Source organism: Anguilla rostrata, chromosome 5, assembly GCF_018555375.3.
Source record: "Anguilla rostrata isolate EN2019 chromosome 5, ASM1855537v3, whole genome shotgun sequence".
Taxonomy (NCBI): Eukaryota; Metazoa; Chordata; class Actinopteri; order Anguilliformes; family Anguillidae; genus Anguilla; species Anguilla rostrata.
This window is the reverse complement of record NC_057937.1, coordinates 9,654,953-9,672,516: the sequence shown is the minus strand read 5'-3', so window position 1 is coordinate 9,672,516 and position 17,564 is coordinate 9,654,953. Positions and strand designations below refer to the sequence as shown.

Below are 17,564 nucleotides of genomic sequence, written 5' to 3'. Positions count from 1 at the left end.
TTGTATGTTGGAGGAGTTCAGCCTGAAGTCTTGCAGCTGATGAACAAGACAGACTGGTTTTAACCCAATAAGTTAGATAAGGTCTGAGTTAAGTCATTTCACCAGGCACACGTGTGAATATTTTTAAGGTGCAAAGTCAACGAAACGCATACGGATGTTCAGGAGAAAACTCGGCAACATTTGATTGAAAAGTGAAAGTTTTCTGGCCTAGATGGACGTTGGGCCAGCAGGCTACATCTGGGTAAAACCTGAGCTATGCTGGGGTTAACCAAGTCCATCTATGTTGAATTGTCGCTCATCCTATAGATTTCCACCTATCTAGACTCCATGAAAGCCGCTGCTCACCGAAGGTCATATTAGACTGACTCGCATCTGCCAACATCCTCAACCCCTTTGCACAAGCCCCCCAAGTGGCCAGGATGCTGGCATCCAGAGATTACTCAGCTCAGACTTCTAGTGCTCCTGCAGCCAAATTCTGAGTGGAAACAACAAATTCTGTGTTCTAGCTTGATTAGTAGATGATACATGACAACTATGCCAAATACAGTTTGTAAGTGCCATCGTTGTCACGTAAGGTTGTCCATTTAACAAGCACCCCCTCCCTACAGCCACGTTTGCAACTACATCCCCCAAGCATGAGAGTGGACAATAGCAACCAGATAAAGCCAACATTAGCCTGAAGATATGCCAAAACTGTGGTGAAAAAATAGCTAAATAGCTAAATAAACTAGGAATTGCACCACGTAATTTTGCTATCAATATCTTTTAAGCTGTTTCCATGTGATGTCATATGTTGAGTTAATTTAACGATTCTTATCATTTCCAATTATTTCAACTTAGTAAAATTGTTGCTATTTTAGAAAAAATGTATAACATTTTGTTCAGCTTTTTCAGGGAGCCGCCAGCTACGAATAAAATATCTGGCAGGACTCCACAACAACGACTAGCGCCCATGCAGCTACCACTAAAAGATTCAACCCCTACTGTGAATCAAAGTTTCTACAACTAATTAACATGACAGAGAAAGCCGACTCTCATATGTGAAGCAAACATATTTTTAAGTAGGCTAGTGCCTTATTCAAACAAATATTTGCATTGTAAATATGACTTACATAATTCTCACCGATGGAACGCTAAAATGAGGCGCGTTAGGGTGCGTTCATGTCAGTCAAATGTTACCTCAGCCTGTGGGGTATTTCGAACAACTAGTAAACTCGCTGTAAATTTCCAGGACACGTGGGAACCCTGAGTCTAGTTTCTTTTTTCTTTTTTTTACTGGCCGCTGTGAAAAGACAAGAACGGGTGATGGATGAGGTGAGTCATGAGATTTCAGAGTAGGTACATACTTTTACAGTAGGTCTGTTTATCCACCGGATTCAGGCGTAACGAACAGATATCACATCTAATAAATGGTTTAAGTTCGTCGGATAGTAGCAACAAATAACGTACCAACTGTGCCTTGAGTGACTTTGGTGTTTGAGAAAACGTATGGATATTGCTCTAATTGAAACAAATACGTGTGTGCCGAGTTTTGTCGAACACGAACTGTCTAACAGCGATTATTTGATTTAGCCCCCATCTTCGAAATCGTTTAGGCAGCGATCCTCCCATTTTAGCGGATTTTTAAAAATCACTGTGCGCGTTTCATCACAGTGAAGAAAAGGGTGAAAATGTTTGGTAATCGTCCTGTTTCTCGCAAAGTAAGCAACTACATTTATTTCAGACTGCCACGAAAATAGACTGCATAGGTCAAATGCGAAAAAACTGGAGGGTGCGTCTATCCTCTGAAATTGCGAAAGAGGAACATACAGAACTATGAAATATAGAGTGAGACGCGCGCCCGATGAGCGGAGAGTCAAATTTCAGCGCACCTGCAACACAAGTAATTTTCCATCCGACTTCGGCTCTCTGGGATTGGTGCCAAAGTGGGTGGGTCCATCGTCAGGTTGATTATTTGAATTTTAAAAATCCTCCCTTCGGTTCCGATAGGGGATTGGAACCTGCTGAGTTATTTTACATTGTCAGATTTACCAGATATACGCCACACTGTAGGGAATAGCCTAACTGAAATGTCATGAGATCTTTTTTCAAATGACAACTTACGAAGACGATATATCTTTCTTAGGGGAATGGGGAGTCTTTCAGAAAATTATTTTCTATTTGTTGAGCGCTACTTGTATAACTACTGGGTATGCTGGAGTGGCTGCAATCTTTCTTGGAGACTCACCGCCACACCACTGTAGACGTCCACCCTCACACCTAAACAGCACTGCAAGCGATGGAAACCAATCCGTACCCTACCGGGAGGCGGAAGATGGATGGGTCCTCAGAAGTTGTTCTCGTTCCAGAAACATTAGTGAATCTGCGTTCGGATACTGGAATGAGAGCGAAGGTTGCTTGGACGGGTGGGACTTCAGCACTGAAAGATATGAATCCACAATTGTTACGGAGGTAATGGCGCACTGGATTTATTTATTTATTTATTTATTTATTTTTTTTATTTATTTGTGGCGGTGATGTTTGAAACATTTATTTGATCTGTCATTTTGTGTTTGTACGGGTAGTGGAATTTGGTGTGTGACGAGGCTTGGAAACCACCCTTCGCCGCTTCCATCTATTTCTTCGGGGTGCTAATAGGATCGTTCGTTTCTGGACACTTTTCTGACAGGTACCTAACGCATCTCAGTTTTTTTTTTTTTCAAATGAAGTAGTGTCTGCATATATGCTCCCGTTTATACTGGTTGTGATTATATTTATAGGAATTTATTAGAATTAATTCAGCAGTTGTTTCGAACTTTTCAGTCTGTGTTGATATAACCAGTTTTTACCCTTTTTGCTATTGGAACTGTCTCAACGGTAACTAAAGCTTTTTTTTTTTCTTAAAAAAAAAACCTATCTGCATGTTACGCCTCGTAGCGTGTAAAACCAATCCATGCTGAAATTTCCAGATTAAACCATCTGATCAAACTGGTTTAGGGGGTGTTTTTGACAGTTTTTTTTTTTTACCTGGTGGCCTTACTGTTCATCAGCTGAGCATCATATGGTCCGCTAGCCCTCCAATTATGCCTCCAGCTTACTCTACCAGCTTCGATCAGCCACAGACCAGCTATGACAAAACCAAAACCATTTTAGAATACAAGGGACTGGATTACTGATGTAATTGACTTGTGCAGTGTGTGCAAAAAGCATGCATAGTAGGTACAAAGTGACCACGTAAGCAGACAAACCTGAAATGGCTGCTGGAATAAACGTTGAGTCAGTGTCATGTTTTTGTTTGTTTTATTTACGCCCCTTGCTGTAGCCTTGCATAACTGGCGAGAGCCATCCTGTGGAAGGTGCTATGAGGCCGCATGAAGGCGCTTTCAGATTTCAATATGTTTTTATCTTCTTCCTTCGGCTCATAGGTTTGGAAGGAAACCTGTTCTATTCGCCAGCATGGCACTGCAGATCATCTCCACTTTATTGCAGGCTACGTCAACCAGCTGGGTGATGTACTGTGTGTTCAACTTCTGTATAGGAATGGGGACCTTTTCAAAGTACAATGCTGCCTTTATCCTTGGTTAGTTGAATTGTTTGCCACATATTTGATGGAAACGGTGAAGGTATTCAAATCAGCTTCAATTTGACGAACGAATACTGCTCAAACTTGTAAGTCCACTAGCTGTTATTGGGCTGAATGTAGGAGAAGGACATTCCTTGCACAGTTGGTACAGGCAGTGTGCAGATGTCGATTTGAACAGAGGAGTCACTGGTACAAGCCAACCAAGAAAAACACTCCCATCATGGGTGATGCGACAGTCAGTTTCGTTCTTCCCTGTAGGCAAATCATTTGCAGCACCCTTTTGCTGTCCATTTGTGATTAGCATAGGTAGGAGTGCCAATGTAGTAAATGCTTCCATAAGCCTTGCTGTTTAATTTGATTGCTGTTTAACAATCTTGGTTTCAGAAGATTTGGCTAACCCCTTTTGGTTTTTACTACCCTTTTGGAGAAAAAAACAAGCAAAAATGAATACATAAAGCAGCAAATTCAACATTTTAAAGGTTTTCCTAGGACAAAATTTTGTTGGCTTGCCTTTGGCTACTTTTGAAAGTCAAATTCTTTCGTTTGAATTGTATAAGCGGCAAAACATGCACACACATGTCCAAAAATGTTGCTCACAAAATGAAAGTGGTTGCTGTAATATTCTCTTGCATTGTAAGTTGTTTTTGATATGTGGGTCTGCTAGGTGAATGTAATGAAATTTAATTAAGGTCTGTAATGATAATGCATCACACAGGTATAATGATACCGTAGTACAGTAAACTTGTACTCGCAAACATTTAAACCATTTTTGGTATCCTTTTACTACTGATACTACTACTACTACTGCAGCTGCTGCTGCTGTTGCTACTACCACTTCCAAGGCTATTCAAATACCCCTTATACCTACTGGTAGTAGAACAATTGTTTAAATAGATTATAGCTAGGCTAGCTGCAGCTGTTCACAAACTTTCTGTTTATGTTTGTATATAGACTTGAAACTCTTCTTTCAGAGTTAAAACACAGTTTCACTGCTTAGTAAGGCAGTTCATTGTTATTTGTTGTACTCTTTCTCTGCATAGGATGTGAGTTTCTTGTTAATTGGCCCCGCACTGTCTTTGCCGCCGTGGGAACTTCTCTGGCCACCGCCGTGGGCTACGTCCTCCTGGTGGCGTTTGCCTACTTCATACGGAGTTGGCGGATGCTGCTCGTGGCCCTGGCCGCCTTTGGGTTCCTGTTCATTCCGGTGTGGTGGTGAGTGGGGCTTCGAAAAGGTGGGGAAAACAAGCACAAAACTGTCCAGACCCACGGTGCAAAGTGTCCCTGTACAAAGTGTCATGAGTAAAACTTGGCTAACTATATAGCTAGCTAGCTATGGCATGTCCTCACCTCTGTAACATTATTTGTTGTCCTCCGTGTGTCCATACATCTGTATCGGTGGTACGCGCTAACTAGGTTAACTAAAGTAGGCGAAACGCTAACAAGTTAGGGTTAGCTAAAGTAACGTTAGGCGATAAAGCTGTGCTTAAAGATGTTGTGCCGTTCAAAGTGGTGATTTTGGAAGATGCACCTACCCATGCGTCCTAATAAACGAAGCACCACCTGCGCATACGTCCCACTAAACGTCCCTCTCAGGTCGTCCATGAGTGAGTGAGTGACCACAATTTGCCATGCATAGCCCACGGCGGCAGTTCCTGCGTGCGTGTGGGGAAAAAGACACAGAGACACTTAGCAAAGTTACTGCTGTTGCCTCATCCTAATAAGGCACACTGTTCTAGTGTGTGGATGAGCCCCAAAATCTTTGGAATTTGCACAGTCAATGGACTACATACACTGTAAAATGAATAAATAAACAAATAAATAAATAAATAAATAAATCCCAAATTACTCAATTGTATTGCTGTAACATTTTTACACTCAAAAATATTGAGTCGGTTTTAAAGCTTTGTAATCATGTTGCGTTACATTCAAAATTGAGTATATGTAACTGATATTTTGACTTGGTTCTTATTAATTCAGTTTAGTTCTATGAAAAAGAAAGTCCATATTCTCATAATAAAATTGCAACAGTTCAAAAGATTTGCACTGCTCTTTTCGCGTTAAGGTTTAGGTTTTACGTTCTTTAAAGAAGTACACTCTTTTAGCAGAGAGAGAAGCCTATTTATTAAGCACAATGCAAAGGAGTGATTAAAACTGTCACATTTAGACAGCCACTGAATTATTTTTAATTAACTGCCACTTGCATCGCTCTGATGCTAAAAACTAGGAAATGTACACATCAAAAAATAAAGCCAGACATATTTTTGTTTTTGCAACGAAAACGAATGGATACCAGTATACTAACTACCATCACATTGTAAGACAAGTAAAACCTGGAGCGCAGGTTACATGTTTGTTTTTTTTTTTTGTTTTTTTTTTAACGACCCATCCTTCTCCCCTCCGTCCGTTCTGCCAGGTTCATCCCAGAATCACCACGGTGGCTCCTGTCACAGGGGAGGGTAGGCGAGGCAGAGGCTGTCATTCGAGCTGCCGCCAAGAGGAATGGAGTCCCTGCACCTGAGCGCATTTTCAAGATGGAGGACACTGCCCTCCTGAAAGTATGTGGTTCATCTGACTGGACAGTGCAGTTGCTGTGGTGAATTGGGTGGTTGGGTATCGGTTCGATTTTATTGATTCTGATTACCGTTCCGATTCTGCTTATCGAATCCAGTTCTTATCGAGTCCTGGTTGCGATACTTGTTTGAGTATGAAAAGAAACCAAAATGTGTTGTATACAAAACCACCTTTATTTTCTGATTATTTAGGCTGACTTAAAAAAGTAAATAGTAATTTTGGTTAAAAAGTAAAACAAAATTAAGTAAAGAAAAATTAAGGGTGTCCTCTCATTTTGAGAAATTCAACATAAACATTTACAAACTAAATACAATTTCACTAGAACTCTGGGGATGAACTGGAGGAGATAAGATCCCAAGACACTTCAAGTGTTCCATCTGGGGTAGTTGCTCCCCCCTCACTTGAAGGGGGAAAGGCATCTTTTTCTGGTAGAGGACCATAGCCACAGACTTGGAGGTTGATCCTCATGTCGAACCGCACCGCACTCAGCTGCAGACCATTCTAGTGCACATCGAATGTTACAGTACGATGAGACTAATAGGACGATATCATCTGCAAACAGGGGAGATGCCACCCCATGTCCCCAAACCAGACACACTGCATACCTTGCCTGTGCCTTGAGATCCTGTCCATGAATACCAAGAACAGGGGGGCGACAAGGCGCACCCTTCTCAGAGTTTCACACGCACATCGCATGAACTTGACTTAGTGCCAAGAATGTGAACAAAGCTCTCGCTCTGAGTAAACAGGGACCAAATGGCTTGCATTGACTCTCGCTGCACCTCCCACAAGAAACCTCAGGGAACATAGTCACGTGCCTTCTCCAAATCCACAGAACACACGTAGACTGCATAGGCCAACTCCCATGCCCCCTCAAATATCTGTGAGAGGGTAAAAAGCTTGTCTGCTTGTTCTGCGGCCTGGACGAAACCCGCATTGTTCCTCCTGAATCTGGTGTTCGACTGTTGCTCGATTCCCCTCCTGGATCGTGGCCTTGTCATGGCGGATAGGTTTGCGACGTTTCGTCATCACCAGAGCTAGGTCGTTAGGGGTTTATGTGCCCCTGTAGGGTCTCCAAAGGCAAATAGGTCTGGGGTGAGGACCCAGATGAACATGATCCAGTTGACCCCCACTGAATGGTAAACAATTATACAGTGACGTTTACCCTGCCCTGGAATAGTGGTGTCCACAGGCGAGTGCCTGGTGGCCGGGCAGCCCATGTACCTCAGCTGGGCTTGGCCTGAGAAGATTACTTGGGAATACCATGTGGACCATCACCTGGGTTCTGGGTGGGGGTTGGGTGCAACGCCCATTAGGCAAAGGGCAGGTGCGAAGTAGACCTCATTTGCACAGATGGCAGAAACGAACTAACAATCTCCATCTCGCCATGCATAACTAGGATGTTCATTGTTTTGTTTGGTTTTTCTAACCTGAGTTTGCAAAGTTGCATCTCTAAATCAGTAATTAATGAAAAGACACTGATTTGCAGAGTGAGGCTTCAGGTGTAGTAGAAAAAACCCACATTTCCTCCGTTGAAGATTTTTTTTCAACTATCAATTTAGTTTGTTTAGTTAAATTGATAATTTGTTGTTTTTCTTTTAGAAAACAGACCAGAAAATCAGGTATGACCAAGTGTATTCATACCTTGATCTTTTCAAAACGGCAAATATTAGGAACATGACCATCCTCGTCATCATCACATGGTAAGGATTTATTTACTACTCATTTACTTTACTGTCTCATAAAATAAAAAAATGTCATAAAATTAAAAACTTATATGAAAGATAATGCAGGCTTTTTATTCAGTTCAGACCATCACAACTTACAGTCTAGTAGTTATGCATGTGATGAACCTATCGTTGTTTAATTAACATATGACAGTTCAGACTATCTAAGGAATAATCAAGGGAACAGCATCCGTGTGGTTCCCTGACCATTACTTTCTTGGACACTGTGAGATATTTCAGTCCTTTGGGGTGTAAGGTAAGGAACATGTGATTAGAATGTTCTGAACTGAACATTCTGATGCTGATGTAACAGTCACAACTGGTAATTGAAAGCAAAGGAGTTCTAGAACACTGATTTTTGAAAAAGCATTCCAAAAAGACCAACTCTTCAAAAAAGTTAACTGTGGATTGACGGGACTCGAAGATCTTAGGGTCAAGTCTGTGCTTCGCTTGCATTTCCCAGGTTCGTGGTGGTGTCGACATTCTTCAGCCTCTCTCTCAGCACCCCCAACCTGGACGGGGATCCCTACCTGAACTGCTTCTTCTCGGCGTCCGTTGAGATACCAGGCTACGTTGCCACCTTGCTGTTTGTCTATTACTGCAGGCGTACCACTGGCCTCCTCACCCTAATGCTGTTCTCCGGTTTCACACTGCTGATCATTCCATTCATCCCGCAAGGTACAGCGCATAGCGCCCATACAAACTCACTATAGCCCTTGTTCTTTATGAGGGGTTAAGGGCAATGCTGAGTAAATAATGAATGTGAATGGGACAAAAATGTGTGTAAATATTCTAATATGCGTTTTTTTAAAAAACGTAGATGGTGTACTGATAAGTTAGCATGGTTTAGAAGAATAGGAAAAGATAAATCTCATTTAATGAGTGAAAAATGTATTATCGGCAAAGGTAAGGCAGTGCCTGCCTCTCGCCCAATGCATGCTGGGATAGGCTCCAGCAGCCCCCTGACCAGGAATAAACAGGTATAGAAGCAGGAACCAGGAATAAGCAGGTATAGATAATAGATGGATGGAATGTAAGGCAGGAGGGTCTTCCTTTAGTGGTCATCTATAAATGGTAATGAAACAGTAGCTTAAATGTAGCTTATAGCATAAATGTGGTGTCTTATTTCACTGCTTCGAAAGGCATGGACATAAGTTTTTCACTGTGTGCTGCACCAACCCCCATGATACCCATATTCACAGTCTTTGGTTTCATAGATGTTGCACCACTCAGAAAAGCAGATGAACCACATCAACCCTTCTTATCAAGCTGCTTGCAGATGGTAACTTCCTGCTCTTGACGTCTTCTTAAAGGTCAAAAACCTTAAAGGCGTTTTGTTAACCATGGTTGTAGCCACCTTCAGGGGTGTTACTGATCTAGTCCGTTTGCGTAGGAAGTGGCCATTAAACACACATTTGTCTCTTATCTTCCTTGTAATCTGTGCCAGATCTCCAGTTTAACAAGATGAAGCCACTCCTGATATGACACAAGCAAATAAAATATATATTACCAATTACTCTCCAACTGACAGTGTGCTGACTGCTTTAAAAAAAATTAAAAAAACGTTATACTTTATAGGCAGCAGTGCATGCTAACTACCAGCATACACTTAACTGGAACTTAAAAATACAACATGACCCTTATATATGTATGAGGTACATTATCTTTTTTATTTAGAAAATGAGGCCCAAAATACCCTTTAACCTGCGGAGGGCCATGCTTTAGAGTGATAGGACAAGGCTGTCACGCTAAATAGTTTTCCATGTTTGTATCAGAAAGGAAGTCAGGCTATGGCCCTAATGTGGATTATGGCTTGTAGCTAGCTAATCGCTGCTTAGAACACTTGGCCTGGATGGCTGCATATGTGACTCACTGCTTGACTGTGCCAGGTCTCTGCCTGACCCATAGCAGAGGTGAGGTTAGCTTACCGTTGGCCGCGTGATCCTCTTCAGATCTGAGGGTGCTGATCATTGTCCTGGTGATGTCGGTGAAGACGGCCGTCGCTGCGGCCTACAGCTTCATCTACGTGTACTGCCTGGAGCTGTACCCCACCGTGGTGAGAAACATGGGCCTGGGCTTGGCCACCATAATGGGCTGCTGTGGCAGCATGGCTGCCCCCTACATCTCCTACATCGGTGGGTGTGACCAGCGTGTGCTTGTACGCGCGTGTGCATGTGTGCGCGTGCGTGTGTCTATGTCTGCCTGTTTGTGTGCATATGTGTGACTCTGTGTGTGTGTGTGTGTGTGTGTGTGTGTGTTGTCTTGCTTGTGCCTGTGTGTGTGCCTAAGACAAAATGTTCTGAGGCAAGCCGGTCTAGGCTAACATTTTCCTATGGAGTAGTTTTCTTGTTTTAATGAATGTTTTTCGAAACTCATCATTTATGGAATAACTGTGACTTCAATATAATTTTTTTTTCTCCTTTTAAGAAATGTATGGCCCCAAACCACCTGTCCTATGAGCTGTTGTTCAAGGAAAAAAAAAAAAAAAACCCAGGGGAAAACTATGTGTATGCTTGAGTGTCTGCGTATGTGAATGCATGTATGTACATCTGTGTTTGTCATTTCATTGATCATATGAATTTATTTATTTTAGGGGAATATAACCAGTACGTCCCCTTCTGCCTACTCGGAAGCCTCTGTGTATTTGTGGGGGCGATCAGCATTCTGCTCCCCGAAACGAAAGATACAGGACTTCCGGAAATCATAAGCCAAGTGAAACCGCTCAGCTGGTGGGTGTCTGCGTCTTCATCATTTCCCAGAATACGAATGCAATATGGTAAAACGTCTGATGTTATGCTGTATCATTTTTAAGTCATGTGCTGGAAGCCTTGTGAAGTTATATGAAGTATACCTTCACAAGGCCTCTCTAACAACTCATCTTCACATGATCGTGGGATGGTCGTTTTACATTTCTATTACCTACGTCGCATTTTTAAGTGCATGGGGTGGTCACATTTTGGAGCACAGGTTACATGTTTATAAGCATGGTTTGACCACATTCTAAAGCACCTGTAACACCTCTGTGAGTCAAACTTGAGCATTTCATGAAGCATAAATCTTCGTGAGCAGGATGCAATAACTTTGTAAAGAATCCGTTACCTTTTCTTGAGCATGATTTGCCCACTTTATAAAGCATAAATACATCTTCGTCAGCACGGAGTGACCGCTGCTATTAAAAACAGACGTTGTGCTTTACGACAGCAGACAGAGGGTGTACAAACAATTTCACACTCATTCGTTTCGTTTTTATTGTAGAACAGCCACTGCTGTTTGTACCAGCTTATGAATCCACAACGTCGTGCCCATGCAGTTATGTAGGCTTTATAAAGGCTTTGTCGCGTAACGCCTGATACAGAATTCTGACTGCCGACGACCCACCTGCGTCAGATCGGAGATGAAAATGCCACCCGAATGTGCCTCGTTGTGGCACTCTAATCTGCCGAGACCTCCGTCCCGAATTTACCACCATCTTTATCTTCCTCTAGTAAATGTGGGAAGGAGCCGGTTGCTGTCGAGATGAAGACAGAAGTTTAAAGGAAGAGAGAAAAAAATCTCTAAAGGAGCTGGTTACCATTGATAATTGCAGCCATATTATGTTTCTGCTGGGGTATGTGCAATTATGTTGTATTATAATTATTACCATTCAATTTTATGTTACATTTTAATTTACCGATGGAAAAGGATGTATTTTACTGGGTTTTATTTGTTCCTTTGTACTTTTATTTTCAACAAAAGTGTTGATAAATAGTCTTATGAGAGTTATTAAAGGAAATGTGTGCGTGTGTGTGTATTTTAATTTTCAGTCCCTCTCTCCTCCTGTTTTTCACTAGATAAAATATTTGACTTTCTTTTAGTTCAGTCAGTTTTTGGGCAACCTGAGAGGAAGTTTATAACAGTTAATTGGAAGTGGGCACTTAGGTCTGGCGTTCTACATGTCATCTCTGGTTCTTCTGGAATATTCTGCTGTCTTTTGGTTCTTGCATTTTGGATTACTTTGGGACAAATAAGCTGGGTTTTGTGTCTTCTCTCATTCACTTCTTGTGTGACTGCCCATGTCTGTAACCTTTGTTAATTGTTTCACGGTAGTTGAACCTTGTCTTTAGATTAGACGTGAATAATGTGACTTAATTTCTTAATTTTCATCTGGTTGTGAGTTGTACATTTTGATAAAGGTTGATCCAACAGTTTGCTCTGCCTATAAACAAATTCAGCAATTTAACTGATAATTAATATCTTTGACCAAATTAAATAAAATAAATATATTTTACATGTTGGATAAGTGAGGTGTTTTAACTTTTGAAGCACTTCTGTTTGGTATTTGTGGTGCCGGACGCCAAACAAGTGTTAACAGTTAAAACTAAAATTAAAAAATTGAATATATTTCACTTAATCCTCACCTGAGTCCTGACCATCAGTAGGCCAGCAGACCTTTACATAATTGAATGCAGCTTTTCCCAGTTAGGGATGGTTTCAACTACAGTTTATGTACAGCACTTATTAGATCCTTCCAGAACACTAGAATTATTAAATCTGTTGCCATCATCAGTAGATAAGTGTGCAGTGTATGACTTTATGGTTGTTTTTTTCAGGCAGGCTGGAGAGTATTTCACAATATGATTCTGAGAACTGTTATTGTTGATGACGTAGTGGCGCAACTGAAATTTTGGAAACAAACATTTGGTTGCCTGACTACCATACCTGGATCCTCGATGTCAGTTTGCCTTCGGGGTGTCATTCAGTGTGTGGCAGTATCGATTGCATTACCTCAGGGCTGCTATCATTTAACTAAACCCTGATTTTATTTCATTAATAATTTTTTTAAATTATATAATTAAATGTAATCCTTTGTAGTACATTACCCCTGGTGTAGGGTGCAGTTTATACTCAGGTGAGGTGTGACATGAGAGCTGTGTCTAAGAGGAATGTGGTTCTATGTGGAACCAGCAGGGGGCACACTTTGAGTAGTATGAATATGCCAGAGGACTTTGTGAGCCCGCTGCACTTGTTGGCATGATCATCACAAATGGCCAGCAGAGTGCGCCATTCCCTTAGAAAGTGAACATAGCACGCAACCTTCACAGTACCTGTGGTACTGTGACATCATACACTAAAATAACATTTTTCATCATTCCTGTGCATATTCTTTCATAAAATGACAATAGTTTTTGGCCGACAATCATTGCATTGTTTTGCCAAAAAATAAACTTGGTTCACGTTGAAATCATCTAGTAAAATGTTTTATTAACTTTAACTTGATGTGTTGATTTTGACAGTGTTTTTGTTCTGAAGCAGCTGATCATTTTGTAACAATGCCATGTAATAAAATTACTATCTCAAAGATCTTTCAATTTTGTATTTTAATTTAATGACCTGTATTCAATGCATGAGCATTTCATACTTGTTATATGAAATACAGTATATCAAAATACACCATCTCACAATCTTGTCACTTCAGACAGCACATCATTCTGTTTTACATTAGTGTTTCGCCAATAATAACAATACAATGACGGAGCTGCTTGTCTGAGCAGTCTTCTATGGTACCACCTTCATCTGGTACCTGTCTGTAAATTCACCTCTAAGGAACACTCTCTCTCTTATCTTTCTGTCACAAAAATCACCTCACAGTTTGAAGTCTTCCTCCCACTCACGCCGCAGAGTGAGACTGTCACCGGGCTGTTCTACGTCTTCACTATCTCCCACCACAGCTGCAATATGTGATCTTCTCCCAATTCCTCGCATCACACTCCGTGGTAGAGTTTGTATGACTAAAAGAGAGCTCAGGCATATTTTATCAGAGTAAAATGTACACCCTTAAACGAGTTCATGAACAGTTTTACAGTGTATAGGCCATTTTCCGAGCCTGACTTCTGTTGTACTAACAGCGGCTGGTAGTTCCATAGTTAGTGCTATATGCAATTTATTATAGCATCACTTATGGGAGTGGGGTGGAGTGGGGGTGTCTGTGATCAGGTAATGAATAATGGTCTTATTGTACAATAGTGATTCCTTTGGTCAGTTTGGCTCCTGCAGTGTGCACAACAGAACTGAATACTTATTTAGCATGTGCCAAGTGAAGACACTGCCCTGTTTCTCACCCATGAACCCTATAGCTACATGCCAGCTACAGAAGTAATTGTTCCTGAATTACATCAAAGCCATTTAAAAGACACTCACGCATAATGCACTTAGCCACTGATACCACAGCTATAAAGCTGAACATGCCTGATCCGTCTTTCTGAACTAAGGCTATGAATCCTCGCAGTAAATGTCCTGTTGCAGACCCAGGTGATGATGAGACTCTCCAGCACGGTTTGCTCCACGCTTGCACCCTGAGTCATGACAGGTACTCCCCTTCAATCACCAACACCCCCCTACAACCCCCCCTGCAGCTTTACAGGTGAGGAACCTCAGGCTGGCTCTCTCTCTCTCTGATGAAAAGGTCAGATAATGGGGTGTTATCCCCCATTAATCTCATCTCAGAGCACCCTGGGTTCATAGGTCGAAGTTCAAATGGTCAAGATAACAGGAAAACATACATCTCAATGCTTACTCTTTCATAGCATTGGGATTTTTAAAAAAGTATGTTAGGCACTTCTCGTGTGTATGCGATGACACTCTGCAAATAATTATTGGGAATTGCTAGGATTGCAAGTGTGTAAGAGTATCCTGGTTCAGCACTTAAGAAGGAATTATCTGAGGTGTCCACGTGATGCAGAGCCGCAGGGAACTACCTGCCTGACCTGAGGCGCAGGGCATGCTGAAGATGCTGACACCCAACACCAGGCCCGAGGTGTTTCATTACCCCAACACAAAGAGCGCCTTCGGACAGAGGTATTCAAAATCCAACAAAGCAGAACCAAGCCAGAAGCCCGCAACACAGCAAACAAAACCAAAACACCGGGGTCCTCCGAGTACAGTAGTCACGCGATACGTTTTACAGCAGGAAGCCTGCCTCTACTTCGGCGATGGGTTTTGAATTTTAACATCGTTATCGCCTTTTCAGGAACTCGTTTCACATTTCAGACGCTCGTGTTTACACAGGCGGTCAACATATTGCGTGTCACATTTGGTATTTTGCAAGCCGTGCCCTGTTAAAACGAATTCACCGAAATGTGAGCTCATAACCAAGAAATGGGCCGTTTTCATTGTTCGTTCGCTAATTTCTAAATCCGCCTCATTGTTTTTGTTTTAGGTTTTGTAGTTGACAAATGCAAATTTTAATTAGTATACTGATGGAGGCTGAACAATTGACGCCATGTTTTAAGTTACAGTGTTTTATATTTTTCAATGATCACGGAGTAGGCTAAGGGTGATAACACTGCCAACACATCCCAACTGTAAATGGCTGACTAAATTAAAGTAGAATATTATGGATTTATAAAACAACGTAGTACGCCATTTAATTGTCGTAACAGTAGGCGTGCAGAAACAAATGTCTGAAACCCCCTCCTAAATAAATAAATGCGATTTGCAATAAGGATGCAAAAAAAGCAACTGTGTTGTAGATCTGCTGGTTGTACAAGTAGCCTACGGCACACACGGGCCATGATTTGGGTTAGGTCGAAGCGGTTCACTTCACCTGTTGCGAACGCGCGCCGTGCCCGCGATGATTGCAGCCCGCCTGTAGGTGGAGTCATGAAAACATCTGGTGATGTTGCTTCTCCGCCGCGTCCTCACAGTGGCTGAACCTGCGGGAGTCCGTCTCCCACGGTCCCTGTCTCACACCGCCCTAGGCTGAGGAGGCGGCTTGAGAGAGAGAGAGAGACAGGCGTTCTAACAAGAGGGTTTGACAAAACCGTCTGCGCGGCAGCCGAGATTAGGCTGAACTGAAGTCACCCCGCTACAATGAAGGAATTACAGACCGTGTGTCAATAATAAACCGGAGCGATGGGTTTCAGCTAACCAATGCTGCACGGGGAAGGTGCCTCTCTCGCCGCCGGACCTAACAGTATTCCATAAAGGAAGGCACGCGCTGGGACTGATGAAGTCATCCCTACAAGCCCCGAGAGCCAACCCTTAGCTACCGTGTATTCCCCCTGATGCCTTTATCAAAAAAGAACCCCGTCGCCAGCGAACGTCTAGAGAAGTAGGTCACCGCTTCGGAATGTATCTACGGAGCCCTGGGAAAAGGTGAGGAGTGGAGAGAGCTGTTTGTCAGCGCTGTCTCTTTTTGCAAGATAATTTAGGAACGTGGCTCTGAATGATGTTTATTACCGCCGGTGTGGTATTACGAAAGCATGTGTCGAGTCTGCATAAATGAACATTAAATGGCATTCAGTGCATACATTTATTAGACTGTCTTTGCAGTAGATACATGTAGATACATGCAAGACAGAATCGCTGGCAAGAATGTTTTGATTTCTGCGGCAGCGTGTGTTTGAAACAGTTTACAGAAACATTGGAACAATGTGTTCGTTCTGGAAATTCAACAAAGTGCGTAACAAAACACCACATGCAACCACGGAGTGCTGCGGAAGACTGGACTGAGTCATCATGTCAAGATTTGCTTGGTTAGCGATGCCGTAGGATGGAGAGGATGGATAAGTTTTTGGAAATAGCGCCTCATTCACTGGCCATAGTGCTGTCTCGGGTCGGCACCGAGGACTCCCCCACGGTGACCGAGACGCTGCAACATCACACGGGCTATGAGATATTCGCGGACTTCAAAGCCGAGAACATGCAACACTTCTGGAACAAAAAGGTCACGGATGCCATATCAGAGACTTTCTTTCTCGGCTGGATTGACGAGCACGTGCTGCTCATTCAGGGCAAAGAGGATCACTTGGAGGTGCTGAGAGAGGGGTGGATGCGGAGGTCGCTGAAGCCACCGCGAGGGTTTGAGATCAAATGCCTGGGTAAGCTGTGAGCCGCCCCCTTACGCAAATGACAGTGTATACTTGGTAAGGTACATCATGTGATCTACTCATACATTACATTACGGCATTGGCAGAGTTTATCACTAAACAATGTAAACTAAGGAACAAGTATGACGAAACCTAGGAGGGGTGACGGGATGCTGTGACCCCTGAAATGGGTCCCATCCTAAAAGTAAAGGTTGTAGGGTCTGTAAAGTGCGAGAGTGTTATCCTTCCTTTAAACAAGCGAGAAACCGATTAAATGTAAATTTACTGGAGCTGTTGAGGGAAATTAAGACATGGGGACAAATTAACAAAAACGATTTTGCACATGTAAAAGGTATTTGCATACACAAACCGCTGTCTTGGCCAATACAATCAGTACACGTGTTTGAATAAAACAGGTCTTATATTGCCAGCAGCATTTCAGATAACAAAACATTTGAGGAAAAAGATTCGCATGCGTTGCTTTAAGTGGAACAGGTTATGCGGTTTCACTCTCCCCTTAGTATTGTCCTGTGTTCGGGCCTTTTGAAATGCCTGTGAGATTCAAACATTCTTCCTGGATGTCAGCAGCGGTTGTTTCCTGCGCTGAACGGGATGTTATCAGCGGAATCGCTGCTGCTGATAAATCCTGCTGCGGCTCCTTGTCGCGCGCTTGGTGTGGTCGGACCCTGCTTCCCGCGAGACAGGCCATTCCGCACGGATCATTTGTGTTAAGAAGTTTCCCTTGAGGATCACAGAAAGTTTCTGAGCTGTTGTTGTTGTTTGTAAATGTGGACTAAGTTCTGTGTGATGATATAGATAATCTTTAAATCCTACACCATGTTGTGTTGGCCTGCTGCA

General features: G+C 42.5%; 2 protein-coding genes across 6 annotated transcripts in view; both read left to right on the top strand.

Annotated features, from left to right (window-relative positions):
- Positions 1 to 1,104: 1,104 nt before the first annotated feature.
- LOC135254672 (organic cation/carnitine transporter 2-like) lies at positions 1,105 to 13,198 on the top strand. Of its 4 annotated transcripts, XM_064335043.1 has the most exons (11): positions 1,105 to 1,314; positions 2,349 to 2,451; positions 2,565 to 2,668; positions 3,405 to 3,559; positions 4,603 to 4,774; positions 5,976 to 6,117; positions 7,736 to 7,836; positions 8,324 to 8,538; positions 9,813 to 9,995; positions 10,454 to 10,589; positions 11,346 to 13,198. In XM_064335043.1, the coding sequence occupies exons 1-11, from the start codon at positions 1,310 to 1,312 to the stop codon at positions 11,392 to 11,394; spliced, it is 1,365 nt and encodes a 454-aa protein (XP_064191113.1). In that variant the 5' UTR covers positions 1,105 to 1,309; the 3' UTR covers positions 11,395 to 13,198. The 4 variants fall into 4 exon arrangements, with proteins under 4 accessions (XP_064191113.1, XP_064191115.1, XP_064191114.1 ...); XM_064335042.1 differs by lacking the exon at positions 1,105 to 1,314 and having other exon boundaries at positions 1,349 to 2,451; XM_064335045.1 differs by lacking the exons at positions 1,105 to 1,314; positions 10,454 to 10,589; positions 11,346 to 13,198 and adding an exon at positions 9,078 to 9,142 and having other exon boundaries at positions 1,344 to 2,451; positions 9,813 to 9,952.
- A 1,371-nt stretch (positions 13,199 to 14,569) lies between these two features.
- Positions 14,570 to 17,564, top strand: part of stox2a (storkhead box 2a) — a 78,226-nt gene continuing 75,231 nt past the window's right edge. Inside the window, exon 1 of one of the 2 annotated variants that reach the window (XM_064335041.1) lies at positions 14,570 to 14,694. Coding sequence is in view for 1 of the 2 variants with exons in the window: in XM_064335037.1 (XP_064191107.1) it covers positions 16,391 to 16,718 (328 nt within the window). In the remaining variant the exon portion in view is untranslated. Of the gene's footprint in view, positions 14,695 to 14,716; positions 16,719 to 17,564 lie in introns of those variants that run through there. The other variant, XM_064335037.1, reaches the window with a different exon arrangement.

Coding starts and splice junctions, on each gene's coding strand:
- LOC135254672 (XM_064335042.1), top strand. CDS start 2,092: ATGACAACTTACGAAGACGATATATCTTTCTTAGGGGAATGGGGAGTC. Junction 8,539..9,812: donor CATTCCATTCATCCCGCAAG/GTACAGCGCATA, acceptor GATCCTCTTCAG/ATCTGAGGGTGCTGATCATT. Junction 9,996..10,453: donor CCCCTACATCTCCTACATCG/GTGGGTGTGACC, acceptor TATTTATTTTAG/GGGAATATAACCAGTACGTC.